Source organism: Camelus bactrianus, chromosome 2, assembly GCF_048773025.1.
Source record: "Camelus bactrianus isolate YW-2024 breed Bactrian camel chromosome 2, ASM4877302v1, whole genome shotgun sequence".
Classification (NCBI taxonomy): Eukaryota; Metazoa; Chordata; class Mammalia; order Artiodactyla; family Camelidae; genus Camelus; species Camelus bactrianus.
In genome coordinates, this window is record NC_133540.1 from 132,271,730 (window position 1) to 132,289,345 (window position 17,616).

Below are 17,616 nucleotides of genomic sequence, written 5' to 3' on the forward strand. Positions count from 1 at the left end.
CTTGGCACCTCCTTGGCAACCACAGCTGGCCCTGTGGTGGGTTCCAGCATGAGGTGACCCTGAGGAGATGACAGTTAGGGGAGACGGAGTGGTCACTGAAAGCTCCACAGGGTGTGGCCAGTCTGTGAGAGGGAAGTGCTGGGGGCTCCGGGAGCACAGAGGAGGGACCTGGTCCAGTGTGGGGGTCAGGGAGGGCTTCCTGAAGTAGGTGACCAATGAATGTGGTCCCTCCTTGGCTTCCAGTGCCCAGCGCACTCCCTGGCTCTCACCTGAGCTGCCTGACTGCTGGAAGCTGGACAGTCTTGATCTGCGCGGGGACTTGGGGTGTGGGCAGTGAGGGGCAGGACCAAGTTCCCCCTGTCAACAGCCCTAAAGCAGTACTGAGCCCACCCCCAGTCCATCCAGAACAGCCTCACGCCCTGTCCATCCTCCTGAGGCTGCAGCATCAGGACCAGCCCTGCCCGCGCCACCCGCTGTGCTAACTCTGGCCAGTGGGCGCACTTACGTTTGGAGTGCTTGTCACACAGGGCAGCTGCCCGCATGTCACAGAGGCGCAGGGAGCCCTTGCTGCTGCTGTAGACGAAGAGGTTGCAGTGGTGCGGATGGAATTCGGACGCGGTGATCACCTCTGTGAGGTCCTCCATGTTGGCTGGCTTGATGTCCACAATGTCTGGGCAGCCCGGTCAAGGAAGGGGCGGTGAAGGGAGGGCGCCCTGGCTGCTCTGCTTTCCCCGGCTCAGACACCCCATGCCTCTCCCCGGCACACCCACCTACAAGGCTCCTGGACAAACATCCTGCCCCAGAGCGTCCTGAAGCTGCAGGCCTGGGTGTAGGCAGCCTTCTGGGTGCCCCCATCCACTGTCCCCATAAGGCTGGACCCACCACCTCCCTCCTGGACTGTACCCTCCCTCCAGCCGGTGCCCATCGGCTGCCCAGCCCCAGAGAGATTAAACGTGTCCAGGGTGACTCAGCAGTAAATGAGACTAGATTCCTGTCCACTCCATCGCCTACAACAGCAGACTGGAACCCCTGGGTGGGGCACTCAAGGCCTGGCATTCCCTGGCTTCTTTCTACCTTTTCACCTTCAGATCCTACTAGCTGCTCTTCCCTGAGGCACTTCCTCCTGGACAGCGACACCCGCTGTCTCTAGTCTCCCAGGCCCTGTGGGGTCTCTGCACAGCCTGCTCCCTCTGATGGAAATGCCCCCTCCTTCCTCTTCCTCTGCACGTGACCCCTGGAGTCAGAGAATCCTAGCTCTGCCACCTCCTGGCTGTGTGATCCCAGGCGAGTTCCCCCCTACCAGTCCCCCATACCTCAGTTTCCTCATCTGTAAAATGGGCTAATGGTTCTGACTTCATGGGTTTGCCGTGAGGATGCGAGGAGGAAGAGCTCTTGGTGACTGCCTGACACAGCGCAGGGCTCAGCGAATGTCAGTTGCTGTTTTATTTTTTTTTAATCTGGAAAATACCGGCTGAAACTCTGAGACTCCTCTGCAGTCAGCGCCCCGCCCACCCTGCCCCAGGCTGCTTCCTCTCTCAATAAGAGAGAGGCATTTTCTGACTTCTGTCAACACGAGAGTTTATAAAACATCAGAAAAGACAGTTGGATCTGCAATCAGAGGCACTGAGAAGGGTCTCAGTGCAAACACTCAAAACTTGCTTGTGAGAAGCACATCGCTGAGGAGAAACTTAGACTCACATCAAACAGGAGAGACGGCCCGGTCATCAGTGCTGGGGCTGGTGTCCCAGGGACCGCAGCTTCCTGGTGCAAGAAGCAGAGAGTAAGTCATGAAGAAAATGAGAGATTAAAGTCAGAGAGAAAAAGAAGCACAGCTTCTGGGATGCGAGTTCCATCAACATCCACCTGTAGCCCGAACCACTACGGCCTGGGCACCCACAGACGACTTTCTATGAGGCTCTGCCTGCTCAGAATGGCCTTGGCTTCCTGCTGAACTTAACACCTTTCTGGAGGAAAGGTGACGTCGTTTACAAAACGTCACACACGTCAGATCAGCACCTGTCGGGTGTTCTGCAAACAGAGACTAGATTCTCTCGCAGGACTTGGGACCCAAAAGCCAAAGGGGGCCTGGTGGAAACAGAAGGGCCAGGCCTCAGGGCACGCAGGTGGAGTTCCAGTCCGGGTTGCGTCACTTGTTGTGGGACATGTGTTCTCACTGTGTTTCTCAGGCTTGTACCCCCTTGGGGCGCAGGACTCAAGGTGAAGTGAGGAGGCTTTGCCTGTAGGTGGTACTCCGAACGTCCCTGGGAGACCTGCCTCCGGACCTAAGGGTACTCGGGCCGTCCTGACTTGCTGCTTTTGCCAGTGAATGGGGGGCAGAAGTGACATGTGACATGTGTCACTCTCAGGCTGAAGCTCTGAGGGCCAGCACATGCTGTGCCGGGGGCCTCGGGTGACCTGCGGTGGACATGCGGCGTGAGTGGGCTGCTGTCGGCCTCTGACACTTTCCCTTTGTTACTTCAGGATCACCTAAGCTTCTCAACTGAGTCAGTGTCCACAATCTCTCTCCTTTCTGGCCTCGGGGATGCTCTAGAGCCCAGCTCAATGGAGAAAGATCAGCGATATGATGTCTAAACCCTCTGGATCATGGAGACTAAAGCTGGAGGGTGTATGAACCATCTTTCTAACCTGAGGCTGCGGACGCTGTGGCCAGAGAGCGCTCAGGAGCCTTGTCTCCCAGGCCCCCAGACCCTGGTCCCAGACTCCTCCAGGGGACAAGGCCAAGCAAATGGGTGATTACAGAGCACGTGTTTCCTGCTTCCCGGGACCCAGATCACAGTAACCGCTCCTGACAGCCTCAGCACAGCCACATCCAGCTTTGGCCTTCTCCAAACACGAGTTAGAAATCTGAACGAGGCCATGGTGGTTTGAGTCCACAGGGCTCACATAAGTCCACAGCCCTCTGCAGTGAACATGCCCAAACCAGGACTACACAGATCAAACACGCCTGAACCTGGGCGACACACAGCTGGCCAAGGGGTGACCCACGTGGACCGAGGACCTTGTGTGTGGGCTGGGGAGACAGTCTCCAATGCCTGGGTCCCGCCAACAGCCCTGGCCCGTGGTTCTTATAGCCCCTGCAACACTCAGGGAATCTCTCTTGCTGTTTCAAACAAGGGACCTGATACAGTGGGTGCTGGGGAAAGACGACGTGAAACCCAGAGCTTCGTTTCCACATGACACTGGTGGAGGAAGACAAAATCACAGTAACAGCCAAAGTGTGCCTCTGAATCCTCAGCACATGGCCACACTCGGCTTCTCCAGGACAGCACGGTGTCCTCAGGGAGTGGCCATCTGGTCACCTGGTCCCAGAGGGCCTCTCCAAGACCTCTGGCTCCGCTCGTCACAGCACAAGGCCCTCCCTGTGGGTGCCTGGCTCCTCGCTGGCCATCAGGCGCATGAGAGGTGAGTTATCGAGTGAGGCTGTCCCTGCTGAAGCCCCGTGGTCACGTCAAAGCAGGGGCCTGAAGACAGACTCCTGACAAGGGAATAGGGGTGGAGAAGCCTCTGTAGCGCAGTAATTACATCCAGAACAGACACCACAAACATCCTTGGGGCTCCCACCCAAAGTCTGCGGACTTTGAGACACTTGGTCTAGAGTGACCGTACTTGGTGGCCTTGAACTTGGCAGGACTGGTGCTGGGTTGGAAGTTGGGGCCTTTGTGCTTGGTGCCCAGTCTTACCTTTCTCTGGAATGTTCAGTTCCATGTGCAAAAATAATTTCCATTCTGTAAACCTCGGTTTACCTCATTTGCAAAATTAAGAGTTGAGTATAACCCTGGAATGCCCTTTCATTTTGAGGATTAACCCCTAGGCCCCCCACCCTGTCCCATTTCAGAGCCAGCTGCATGAATCCCACGTGCATGGATTCATGTTCACAGCAAAGTTCACGGCAAGACTGACCTCCCTTGGGAACTAGCATGATCAGACTCATTTTTGAGCCCCCCTCCCCCTGGCAAAGCTGGATGAATTATTCATTTCTATTTTTCTATCTAATTGTACTCCAAGTGTCTGCTGGGTTTTGTTTAACTTCCAATCACACTTTGGCAGCTCAGGATGGTTTTCCCTACAAGGAAAGTTTGTCAGACACAGGTAGGTGGAGGGAGGAGCAGGCGGCGTGGAGAGGATGAAGGGAGAAGGCAGGCTCGATCCGGTCCTCACATCCTGGCTGAGAGAGAGGTATTTTTCTCCATTGCAGGGGGCTGAGTGGTGGCCTCGCCCCTCACCCCCAAATGCACGTCCATATCCCAACCCCCAGAACTGTGAATGTGACCTTATTCGCAAAAAGGTCTTTGTAGATACGATCAAGTTAAGGATCTCAAGATGGGATCATCCTGGATTGCCTGGGTGGACCTTAAATCCAATGATCAGTGTCGTTTTAAAGGACGCAGAAGCAGAAACAGAGACACCCAGAGGAGAAAGCCACACAGTGTCAGAGGCAGAGACGGGTGATGCCTGGGGCCACCAAGCTGGGAGAGGTAAGGAAGGGTCCTCCCCTAGAGACTTCAGAGGGAGCACAGCCCTGCCAATGCCTTAACTGCAAACTTCCAGTCTCCACAACTGTGAGAGGATAGACTTCCGAGCTTGTGGAAAGTCGTGATGGTGTCCAGAGGAAACTCAGAACTTCCCGGGAGCCAGGGAATAATGACAGGGGCGTAATGCCAGTGCCACGGACATCTTTTTCAACATGCGCTCCAGATCGCTTCTCTCTGTAACTCCCTGTCTGAACACCTAAAATGCAAAGCCAGGAACCAGGGCAGCTTCTGGATCCTTCTCTCCTCCTTCTTCACATCCAAGCAGCCTCCGCATCCTGGGCTCCTCCACCCGGGGGTCCCTCTGCTCTGGCCCTCAGCCCAGGGTGCCTCTGCTTCACTGGGGCTCCCCGCCCCTGGCCATCCCGCCAACCTCAGCCAGAGTGAACTCCCTAAAATAGGGGTCAGTGGCCCCCCCCCACTGCCCACAAGAGAAGGCCTTGACGGCATGCATTCAAGGCCGCGAGGATGGCCCTGCGCTGCCTGCCTTTCCCCAGTCTCACCTCGGGCCATTTCTCCCTCCTCACCTTCCAGCCAATCCAATTGTTTGATGTTTCTGGATCATTACACAGAGGTTGTAGTCTCTTCCTGAACACCAAGGCAGGCCCTACCATCTGCTCATCCTTGCAGACCTCACCTCCTCCAGATCACCACGCTGCACACGAGCCTGTCTCCCCCACCTTCAGCCCCAGGGCAGGGAGCCTGTCTCACTGAGGTCTATGCCACCCCAGCTCCCTCGCACACAGCCAGCCCACAGAGGCACCCGGGGTGTCTGCTGCATGAACAAATGCCAGATGAGGAGATGATTCAAAATCTTTCTCATGAACACTCCTTCTACTTATTTATTTATTTAAAGCCTTTCCCTGCAAGATTTTTATTTATGTTGTTTTTTTTGGGGGGGGGTTATTATTTTACTTATAGGTTTATTTTTTTAAAGAAGGTGCTGGGGGATTGAACCCAGGACCGTGTGCCTGCTAAGCATGAATTCTACCACTAAGTTATACCCTCCCTGCAACAGTCCTTCAATTTAGAAACCCTGTTCTCTGCCATTTGTCCCCCAGCCCCAGTCCAGGCGTGGAAGCTGGGTGATGCTGCTTTAGCTTTATTTAGAAGGCTTCTCAGAGGTTCCCAAGGCCAGTGAGCAGCAGAGCTGACATCTGAACCCAGGATGTGTGACTGTAAGTCTACTGAGGTTCTTTCTCCCACAGCTTTCTGTGGGGGTCCCCACCCCTTGGTCCATTCTAGGATGTGACAACAACCATTCTACCACAGGGCCTTTGCACTTCCTACTCCCTTTGTCTAGAGAGCAACTCTCCCAAATATCTGCAAGGCTCTTTCCTTAATGTCCTTCAGATCTCTGTCTGAAGGCTCCTTAACAAAGTGGCCTTCTCCTACAAACCCCCCTCCCCCAAATAAACCTATTTCTTTTACTTTGCATTAAACAAACACACACACCCATATGCACCTTTTATTTTTGCAAGCATCAATTGCTACTTATTGTCAATGGCTTATTTGCTGGCTGTCTGCCCCCCCTAGCGAGCACGGGAACTTGTCCACATGGATAGCTGCTGCACCTTCAGTGCCTAGAGGAGTACCTAGCACATGGCAGGTGCTTAGTAAACAGTTGCTGGAGTGAATGAATGAATCAGCCCATTGTGGGCCCCTCCGATCAGGGATGCAAGAGTGCGGGAAAATTCAAACCCATCTTGAGGAGAAGATGCCCTTAAAGTGGGTTTGAACAGCAGGCTCAAGGAGACTCCAGGCCATGAGGAATGTGTGTGTATGCGGGGGGGGGGTCCTTTTAGGAGCAGAATGTCACTTATGGGGGCCATTAAAATGAGCCACCAACCCCGAAGCTTGCTGCAGCCAGCCAAGCTCAAGAGCATCACAGAACCCGGGAAGCTCATGGGTTTCTGCTGAGCTTGTCAGGAAGGCCGATTCCCCACTAGAACCCCTCTGGTCTCCTCCATGCTGCGTTCATACACCCGTCACTGCTTATCTTTTCAGGCTGCTGGCCGACCTGTCCTGTCCATCTGACTGTGGGCAAAATCCTGTTCCTGTTTGTACCTTAAACTCCAGTTTATACGCATACCCACCCGAAATGGCCCGTGGGCTGGCTCTGAGCAGATGGCTTCACATCCTCTCCACATGTGAGGGAGGTGCACCCCCTTCTATGGATGAAGAAACAGGGGTTCAGCAAAGAGAAGCCACTTGCTCAGGGCCAGGCAGAGGGGGGCCAGCTGGGGACTAGAACTAAATTGGGTTCCAGGGTCTGAAATATACCCACTGTGACTTGGGAGGCAAAGCAGAGCCTGGGTGAGAACCGTGGCCCCAGTGGCCTGAGGCTGAATCCAGGCTCTGCTGCTTGTTAGCTGTGTGTCCTTGGGCAAGTTTCTAAACCTCTCTGTGCCTCAGTTTCCCCAAGTTCAAAATGGCAATGGTACACCCTACCTCCTAGGGTAGCAATAGGATTAATTATGATGGCACACGTGATGTGCTGAGAACGGGAGGGGGGGGGGCTGGCACAAAGTAGGTGCTTTGTAAGTGAACCAGGAAGGCACGTGGCATAATGCCAGGGCCGGAGAAGACGTCTTTGGTTCTGGTGGCTGTCTGGCTCCAGCCCCAAGTGTGAATATATACAAGTATAACCCTCTAGACCAGGGGTCTGCAGACATTTTCTGTCAAGGGCCAGAGAGTAAATTTAGGCTGAACTCCCCAGGACAGCTCATGTAGGCTACTCACCTCTGCTTCTGCGGTGCAAAGCTAGCCAAAGACAGTATGCAAATGAGTGCGTGTGGCCGTGTCCCCATCAAGCTGTATAAGCTGGTGGATTCCTGCGCCCACCTCTCCCCAGTGGGCTACTCTTTCCTGACCCCCGTCTAGAAGAGGGATTGCAATCCTGCTCTTGTAACGGAAGCCCCCCTTCCCTATCGCCAGTATGTCAAACGCCTGGGGGAGTCAGTACAGGAGGAGTCAGTAGAACAGGGGTTTGACCTGTTCCATCACAGAATGAAATCTCTGGTTCTTCCTGCCAAGAACACAGGAATGTAATCCAGACAGGCCTGCAGAGTCATCAAGTTTGCAGAGATTTTTATAGAAACTCCTTCATTTCCTGCTGCCAAAGGCACTGCCTGATGTCCTGATGCCCCCGCACACCACCAGCACAGGGGCCCAGCCCTCAGTCGGAAACTACGCCACGAGGGATCCCACTCAAATGGCCTCTCAAATGTCGGAGAGAAGGTGACCGTGTTTCTGGGCCCTCACTCCTGGGAGATTCACCTCTCTGTGCCTCAGTCTCCCGTCACTGTCCCCTCGGGGGCACAGGTACAAGGGTCGTCACTCATCCACTGGGAAAACCTCCACCGACCACTAGGTGGGTCAGGCACGTGAAATGAATAAATGTCACTGGCTTGTTCCAGCGAGGAGCTCAAATGGGAAATGGGTACAGAAAGAACCCCACAAAAGCCCAGGGAGTGCCAAATATCAACAAATGTGCCGGGCTTCAGCGGCTGCGCCAAGACAGATGACTGTGAAAACACAGCAAGAAAAAGAGCCGAGAGACAGAGTCAAACCCTTGGAGGGCTGGTGAGGACACCTCTGAGGTGTCCCTGCAGGACGGGATCGCCCACCATCCCAAGGAGAGGGAGGCCAAGGCAGGGAAGAGACTGGCCCAGGGCCAGAGGTGGAGCCTGGCAGAGCAAGGATAGACCCCTGGCTTCCTAACTCCCAGCCAGTGTTCCTCCTGCTGCCCGCTACGTTCTGGAGTGACGGCATCTCCGCACAACATGCAGCTTTCCCGGGGGGTCAGCACTCCCAAGGGCCTGCTGCCGGGGCTCGCTGGACTGGCTATGTCCAGGGCAAGTTGGATGTCAAGAGCGGGCAGGGACTCCATGAAGAGAAGGATGTGGCCTTGGGCTCCACTGGCTGAACCAAGCAAAGTGTGGTTTATCCAGATGTCTCAGCAGGAGCACACTCGCAGGAGGAGGAGGCTGTTACCATAGCAACAGAGCAGCTGCAGAGTGAGAATGGAAGCAGCTCTGCCAAGGACCACACCACCAGAGCCTCCCACACAGGCTCCCCAAGGATGCTGGTGTGGAGGTGCCCAGAAAGGCCTCCTGCACACAAATGCAGTCTCACTGGGGCACGGCCAGCAAAGCTGCTTTTACCCAGCAGATTTTCTTTAAAGGATGACCTGGCTACAAAAATGAGCTGTGAGCACTCTGGCCAAACCGGGTCAGATCCTACAGGAGGTTCCTGGCAACTTGTGCCTCGGTATCAGTTTGTTTGGGCCACCAAAATGAAATACCACAGTTGGGTGGCTTAAACAGAAGAAAACTCTTTTCTCACAGTCCTGGAGGCTGGAAGTCCAAGATCAAAGTGTCAGCAGGGTTGGTTCCTTTTGAGGCTTCTCCCCATGGCTTGCAGCTCTCTTCTCACTGCGTCCTCACGTGGTCATCCTTCTGTGTGTGTCTGGGTCCTAATCCCTCTTCTCATAAGGACACCAGTCATACTGGATTGGGACCCACCCTCATGACCTCATTTCACCTTAATCACCTCTTTAAAGACCTTAACTCCAAATACAGTCACTTTCTGAGGTGCTGGAGGTTAGGGCTTCAACATACAAATTTGGGGCAGACAAAATTCAGTCCGTAACAGCATCCTTCCCTTCTCTGCTCGGAACCTTATTAACTAGGATGGTGCAATCCCACTCAGAGAGCAGGATCAGACAGCTGGGGCCACACGGTGCTGTGGGAAAGGGGCTATTTCTAGTAACCACCCGCTGTACAAGCACACAGAAGCTTTCGAGTGTGTGATGTTTCTCTGTGCGGTGAGCCCATCTGCACACCTCCACCACAAGCCAGCTTATGTGATTCCCAGACGCTTAAACAAGCAAGAACGCACTGTTTGCACAAAAACCAGAGGTTGATAGTCCAGGTCCACTGAGTAACAGCTGTGTGACCTCTGGAAAACTCAACCTCTCTGTGCCCTGCTTTTCTTATCTGTAGAATGAGTGGGTACCATCTGCTTTGCAGGGCTGTAATGAAGATTTAATGAATTTACATAAGTCAAAGACCCTAGCAGGTGGCTGGTACTTTCAGCAACAAAATTAGTTAAATAAGAATCAGAGCATTTCTACTCCTCTGAAAAAAAAAAAAACAAACCACGAAATCAAGCAGGTTGTAAAAGGTGTAATGTTTGTCTTACCCTGGAAGGACAGTGAGGGTTTGTGTTGGATCGCATGCTTGGGTTTGCACCCAACCTAGAGTTGGGAGGGAGAACTCAAGGGGGACAGAGCTGGGATGTATAGCCAGCTGGCTACCTTCTCATGGCACCAAGAAAGGGAAAATCAGACCCTGTCCTAACTTGTCAGGCTCCTAGCCCAGCACTGAAACCAGATATTAGCCCCACGATTGATGCTCCAGGAGACATACAGGGGGCATGCGACGGGGTTTATAACAAAGTGCTGAGCTTGTCTGGAGAGTCAGGGAAGTGTCCTCTGAGGCAAAGGCATTAAGCTGAGGGTGGAAGAGTTATCCAGGAAGGGAGCCAGGCTGGAGGAAGTGTAAGGCTGAGGAGTTGTGAGAGGGCAGGCTGCTGGAGCCCCAAGAGGGAGAGAGAGAGGGTGGGTGACAGGACTTTGGCCTGGAATCCAGGGGGTTTAATCAGGAGGGTGTTAGAGAAGTGCCATGGAGGCCTGTCAGGAAGGGACAGGAAGCACCAAAGAGTCACATGTCCCTAACACCTAGAAGAAATGTTAGAAACATCATACAGTTGCCAAAGCCCATGCATCTGGCCACCCATGTTATGAATCAATCCCTACTCTGTCCTGCAACAGTGCAAACAGCACCTGCTTTCCCTTAGGATCTAAAACAAGAGCCAGAAACATTATTGCATGGATGGGGTTGGACGGGCAATCTGATCGACCAGGGCTAGGAGGGGCCCACAGGCAACAGCATCCACTTTTCAGAGCTTGTCCCCACATCTGCAAAATGGAGGGAATGACAGCCCACCGACACGAGCTGCTGGGAGGGTTAAATGCAGCAAGTGCAGTGCATTCAGCCCAGCACCTGCAATAAATGAGCAACGACAGTGGCTGTCGTGGAAGTTGTTACTATCATGACTGAGAGGTGGTGGGGCGTGACAGTGACGTGCAAGGGTTCTGCGTCCAGATGCTGCAAGTCTGAATCACACCCACTTGCTAGCTGGGTGACTCTGGGTAGATTACTTAAGCGTTCTGTGGCTTAGGTTCTTCCCCTGTTGAGGGGGGATGTTATCATGCCTACTCCGCTGTGATGTCAGGAGGATTAAATAGGTCAGTATGTTCCCTGCGATAGAACGCTGTCTGGCGGAGCAAGTGCTCGGTAAGAGGCGACGGTGGTGTGGGAAGTGGTGAGAATGGAGATGGGGAAGCACTATGCGCTGGGTGGGGTCAGCACCACGGACAGCACACGGAGCCCTCGGAGGTGGTGGAGGCTGACCCACCAACTTCCCCACCATGCTGAGCCCTCAAAGCAGTGGCGTTGGTGATGGTTTAGCCACATGATTTTGGGGATTCGGACTTGGAGCACTTCTGAGCAGATGCACTCCATTTTTCCTCTCCGTGGGAGGATGAAAAGAGTCAACCTGTATGATGCCTGACAGTGGTCACAGGCTGGAGTGGGTCGTGTCTACAGTGCATCGGGCCCTGTTCTCACTGGCCGTTCTGCCCCCACAACTCCCAGCGCAGGAGGTACCCCCCACTGCATGAATGAGAAAAGCGAGGCTCAGAAAGCCTGAGTGACTCTCAGAGGCAGGGCTGGCCCTCAGGCTCTAGGGTTTTGCTCAGCACAGAGCCTGGATCAGTCCCCTCCGTGGCTCTCTGTGTGGAGAACAAGCCCAGCAGTGCTGACCAAGGTTTGGAGCTGCTTCACCATCCTGCCGAGCTTCAGCACCTGCTACGTAAATGAGAATTAGATATTTGTTCCAGACGGAGGCTTGGTGTGATGCCAGCTTCCACCCTGAGAAATCGCTCAGAGGGAGAAAAATCAATTGAACTATCTTTACAATTCTCCGGGTGCTAAAAATAAAGCAGAGGTCCATCAGCTGAGGCCTCCTGTGCAATCTGTTACCTTTAAGATGCTTCAAACTCAAGAAAAACCTCCCAGCACTGCCTAACAGTCTCAAAATGTTGGTATTAAAGAGCGTGAGAGGTTGTTTAAACAGATATGGAGATGGCACTGGGGAAAAAGGGCTTCAAAGATCAGAGAAAACGCAGGGATTTCATGAAAAACAGCCTTCAGTATTTGAGGGGCTGTCGTCTAAGAGGGAAAATAATACTGGCCAACTGACAACCCCTGTATGCGAATGATTCCTTCATTCCTTACAAATATCCGTATGATAAGGAATTTGGCCCATTTTACAATCATGCAAATTGACGACAAAGGAGGTAAAGCAATGAATCTGGGCACAATTCTGCCCGACGCCAGAGCCCAGATGGCTTCTCTGTAGCGTCAGGGGTCTTGGAGCCCCCACCCTGCAGCCTAGATTTACAAGGAGGCATCTGTATCCAAAGAGCAGATGGAAACGTGAACTTCCTCCCTCCAAAGTCGCCATCTACAACCATTCATAACCACCTACGATGCACCAGGCCTCCATCATGTGTGGGGACACAGAGAGCTCAGATGGGGGTCCTAATCTCCAGGATTTCACCAGAAAATGCGGGCTGGAGGGGGTCACACTAACAGATGACAAGAGCCCAGTGTGACCAGGGAGTGTGGGCCCAGAGGGGCTCGAGCAGACTGGGAGGAGCGCAGAGTGGACAGAGCCGGGGTGACCGGGCCAAGGGGGCTGTGAGGGATGCTTGTGGGCAAACAGAAGCCAGCCAGCCTACAAGAGGGAGAGAGGATGGTCTGGAGAAGGGTCAGCGGAAGGCAGAGCACTGCTCCCACCCCTGGTAACATGAAGGAAAACCCAACAGCCTGAAGGTGTGGGCAAATCTGATGCACAGGACCCCGGGGAGGTGGGCCGGTCACCAAGAGCTGCAGGGCACTGCTGGGGATTCAGACGTTCTCCAGAAGCTGACGGGGACCCACTGAGAACTTCACACAGGGGACTGGTGTGGTCAGACCAGAGCTCCACTGAGCCTCTCTAGCAGCCCAGTGGGGGGCCAGCTGGCTGGACAAGGTGGGATGCAGACAACAGTCCTGGCAAGTAAGGGGCGACCTGAGCTGGGCCTTTGATGAGGAGGAGGGGAGGGCATGATTCCAGGGCCAACAGGGGGAGAATGGAAAGGGCTTGGCACCTCTTTGCATTTTGTGGGTGAAGGAGGGGAAGGAGGCTGGGAACCCTGGTGGTGGATGCAAGCCCAGCATAGTGTATGTGCCCGGCACAGTGCAGGGGCTCAGGAAGTGCCAGGCTCCCCTCCCTCTGTTCAGAGCAGCCAGTTCTGGAACTAGAAGAGGAACGGCCCTCGGAGTCAGCTTTGTTACTGTTCTTACTGGTCAAAGCAATGCTTGTTTTTCTTCTTTATTAAAAAGTTTTTCTTTCCTTTAAAACTTTTGCTAAAGATCAATTTTGCTTAAGTAGAAAGTGTTACTAGTTGGACACGAGATGGTAACACAGCAATACACTCTCAGTGGCTTTGAGGACTGAACAGCAGCATCAGGACAAATCAAGATACCGAAGAGCAAGAGTTAAAGGAATGTGAGCCCCCAGGTCCAGAATCCCCCGGGAGGTCCTTGCTCAAAAGGTGTTTCCAAATTCAAAGCAATTCCCCAGCTCGGCGTGGGGTCACAGCCGCCTCTCTGGCCTCCTCCCACGTTGGAAATGAAACGCCTTTTCTAATTACTCAGCTGCTATCAGACCCATCATTGCACCTGCAACTCAGTGCCGACACCTTCCCGGCCAGAGGAGGCTGGACGTGTGGGACAGCGCCAGGTCTCTCTGCTCTGGGCCCCAGTGTCTTGTCACTCTGGTGGCCAAGCAGCAGCAGGCCGTGGGGAGCGCCTCAGGCAGCACGTTCCCTGATGAACTCATCTAATTGGGGGAGGTTTCCAGGGCCCCACACACCCTGGAGATGCCACTCAGCTCCTCCTGCCTGCCTAAGTGCTACTTGGGTTCTACAGGCAGGGCTGCCTTGAGCCTGGCCCCCGCGTCTCCAGTATTTTGTAAGGCACACCTCACCTGTCTCTAAGGGCCAAGATGTTGTATATTTTGATCAACTACCAATTCCTTTCCACAAAATTAGAGGCTACAGACAGGGTTTAACAGAATACGTGGCAAGATCTGCAACCAGGGAAGCCCCTCTGGGTTCCCACAGGGACCTCCTCATCCACTGATGCTCCCTCTTGTCACTAGCCCTCACCTCCCTGCCTGGCTTAGATTCTGGGGCCAACCATTGTTTTCACTCCCTTGCATACGCCACTAGCCGACCAGAAGTCTGCACCTTCACTGGGCCAACCCACCACCCTGGCTCCCTTTCCACCCGCTCTGCACCTGCAGCCGGTTGGCGAATCGTGGCTGGAGAAAAACTCAGCCCAGCATGCTCACTGGTCCCACGCATTCCCCGCAGCACGTATCACCTGCTCACACGCTGGACATTTTACTTGTTTACTATATTAATGGTTTATCATCATTACATTATATGTCCGTTCCAGGAGGGCATGGGTCTTTGTCTATCTAATTCAAGCACTGGGCACAGGGCCCGGCACACAGCAGGTGCTCAATAAATCTACTGGTGAATGGTGTGCTCTCAAGCACACCGTTGGACAGGGCACACTCTGTGTGTTTAAGATGGGGCCAGAAGGAGAAGCTACAGTAATGACTGGGCAGGACTGCCTATAGTCCTGGGATGGATCAGTCCTCTTTTCTTATTCACAGCTAACCTGTTCCAATGTCCTGTGGCCACCCATGTCCAAAAGACAGCTATGGTATAGCCCCATATCTATCTACAAAGTCTATATTTTAACTGTCAATCTACCTCTCAGCCTCTTGCCCATGGCTATACTCCGCCTTACCCATCTCCATCTCTCCCTGGATCTACTCGGTCTCCTGGCTTCCAGACTTGTCTTCTGGAATCCAGTCCACCCACAGCCCTGAGACAGGAGGGAAGGGGGCAGGGCACAACCATTAAAAGAATGACATAGCCATTGAGGATGGGACAAATACTGGTTAGAACAACTAGGCCCAAGATGACAGAAGATTCCACTCCCAGGAGACCTTGCGCTTCATCATAGGCTCATTGTAATACATTAGCTGCTAAGTGGGCCCCCCACAGGCGCCATGACAGTTCGAGGATGGCCATAAAACACCAAAAAGCGGGCAGTGGCCCAATTCCTAAAAATCCCCGCCACTTCCCTAAAATAGTTGGAGTAATCCTCCCACTTGTTAGCCTATGAAATCACCCAGCCCATAGAAACTAACGACCTCACGCCTCGGGGCTGCCTCTCTGGCCCTCTGAGACAGCCCGCACCCCATCTGTGGAGTGCGTGTCTCCCTGGATAAACCTGCTGTCACTTCACTGTCGTTCGCTCCTGAATTCTTCCCTGCTCAAAGCCAAGGACCCTCACTTGACTCACCCGAGACCTGGGACACGACCATCCTCTTGAGCCCTACTTTCCTGCAACAAAACCACCGGGCAAGTCCTAACCTGCTTCCTGCTCAGTCCTCCCTGGTAGCCCAGACAGTGTGTGCAGACCTGGGTTACAGCAAGGATCACATCCCTGACACCACCCCGGTCAGGGCTGTGTCCCCGGGTGGCCCTTTAGGCCCTTGAGGAAGAAGCTGAGTTTCTTTCATTCATCCCTGTGTCCCCAGGGCTGAACACAAAAGAGGCACCGGGAACTGATGGTTGAATGAAATGAAACATAACCCCTTACACAGCTGCAGGGCCGTGGTTTTTAAAGGGCCCCGGCATTCTCGGTGTCACTGAATCCTCAAAACAGCCCAGGGAGATAAATCGGCCGGGGTTACCGTCTGCATCCTGGTCCTAGGATAAGGAAACTGGGGCTCCGGGGTGGTGGTAGCCACTGTTCCAAGGCTGCAGCCCGAGGGCAGGGCCAGGCCTCAGAGGCCTGAACAGGAGCCCCAGCTCTGCTGCTGCCAGGGACCTCGGGCCCACCCGTCTCCTGAGCCTGCGTTTCCTCATCTGCAAAATGGGGTAATGGTACCATTACTGCTGCTTTGCTTTCGTGCCGTCGGGAGCACCAAGGGAGACTGTGAACAGTGTGGATGAAAACTGTTGCCTGCCGCATCAGTAAACAAAGGATGTCGCAGCCATCAAGCCACTGCAGCCGCCGCTTCCCACCCCACGGCGAGCCCTGAGGGAGCTCAGGATGGAGACAGACTGCCCGTGGCCAAGCCCTCAGCCCAGGGGACTCAGGATGGGAAAGAACAGGACACCGGCCCCGGACAGCTGAGGCGCACATCAAAGGAACGGTTCCAAAGAGCCCAGACTCTTGCATCTTCCCACACACAGAAAAGCGCTAAATTTATTAACTTGAGATGCCTGGTTTTCTTTAATTAACAGTAATCTTTTGATGTTCTAACTACCTGGTTTTTGTTGTAAAACTCCTACGTATCCTGGCTCCTCCCTTACCTCTTCGGAGTAGCCCCTCAGAGCGCTCTTAGCAGCTGCTTCCTGGGGCTTGAAATCCTCAGGAAGTCTGCCGAAAAAATGTAATTCTCAACTTCTAGGTTGTGCATTGTTTTTCAGTTGACAATGGGAAGCTGCTCTGCAAACTGTAGAGTGCTGTGAGGGAAGCTGAGGCCGGCCAGCCGCCGTCTAGTGAGTCCCACACCTGCCCCATTTGCAGCCCTGGGGCTCCTGTGTGACTCCTCACTGTATTCTGCTGGAAGCCGGTCAGCGCCTCAGACACGGCAGAGAACGCCTGTCTGTGCCCCCCCCCCCCAATGAGGGCCCCCAGCTCTTGGGCTGTGCCTTTTTCTCCTGAGACCACCCCTTGCACCTTCAGTGGGGGGTGGAGTGGACCTCCTCCGGCACCAGGGAAGGGCCTGACCAACCAGAACACTGCTCCCCCACAGTAATGGGTGCAGGGGTGCCCCTGAGGCCCAATTAGAGCTTGTGGGGTGCTCGTGGGGACAGTTCAGAGAGAGCTGGTCTCCTTTCTCTAGTACTTTATTCTGGGAGGGTGGGGCCTGAACTGCTGGTGTCAACTCACTGCCATGTGGAGGCTGAAGCCAGAGCAGAGAGTGGAAGCAAGAAGCAGAGAGAGCCAACCGAGGACACTGAGCCCCTGGATCCACCTGTATCTGCAGCTCTTTTGCTTTCATAAGTCAGTAAATGTGTGTGCTTTGCCTGAGCCAGGTGGAGGGAGGTGTTCTGACCCTTGACTAACTGGTGCCTAAGCAGGGGTGGGACCTGCTGGGATTTCAGCCTGGATGGACGAACAGCCCGGCAGATGCCCAGCCCAGCTCTCTCCATCCAGCCAGACTGAGCTTCCATCCCTTGAAGTAGATCCAGCCCCAGCTCCTCCTGGAACGTTCCTGACCACCCCAATCCACATCCACCCTGCCAGCACTGAGCACTGGGAAGGGGGAAGGAGACAGATGCTAATGTTTCTTTACACTCTAAGCAAGGCTTGGGGTTGGTGCATCTCAGAGGGACTCACTGAACACAGGCTGCGGTCCTGCTGCGGTCCTGTGGGGGAGGGGTTGGTGAGGAGACAAGGGCTCAGAGGAGTGCAGTGACTTGCCAAGGTCACAGAGCTTAAGGTGGCAAAGGCAGACTCCCAGCCACTCTCACTGTCCCTGAAACCCAGGTGTTTGCCACTCACCCTCTGGCTGGACTCAGGGAACATCGGTACTTGCTCTCAGTCCCTCCCAGCTCCTGTCCTCCCAGTTCCAAGGTTTCCCTGCCCTGGTCTCCAGCCATTTCCTGGCTTTCAGCAATTTGTCATTCCTTCTCTTCTCTGAACACCCCAGACCGGCTCCCTCCTCCTTTCCTTACTCCCTCCCCACCAATGTGGCCTCTGCTCCAAGGGACACAGTCGGCTCCTGACCTGTGAGGCAGCAGCAGAGCAGCACGGCCCCTGTGCTGGGAGCCGTGTGACCTCAATTCCTGGTGCCC

At 54.2% G+C, this 17,616-nt stretch overlaps 1 protein-coding gene across 2 annotated transcripts in view; it reads right to left on the reverse strand.

Moving 5' to 3' along the window:
- Positions 1-17,616, reverse strand: part of PPP2R2C (protein phosphatase 2 regulatory subunit Bgamma) — a 131,131-nt gene that overhangs the window by 25,370 nt on the left and 88,145 nt on the right. For both annotated transcript variants that reach the window (XM_045508734.2, XM_074350640.1), the window contains exon 6: positions 506-670. In XM_045508734.2, the coding sequence (XP_045364690.2) occupies positions 506-670 (165 nt within the window). The remainder of the gene's footprint in view (positions 1-505; positions 671-17,616) is intronic.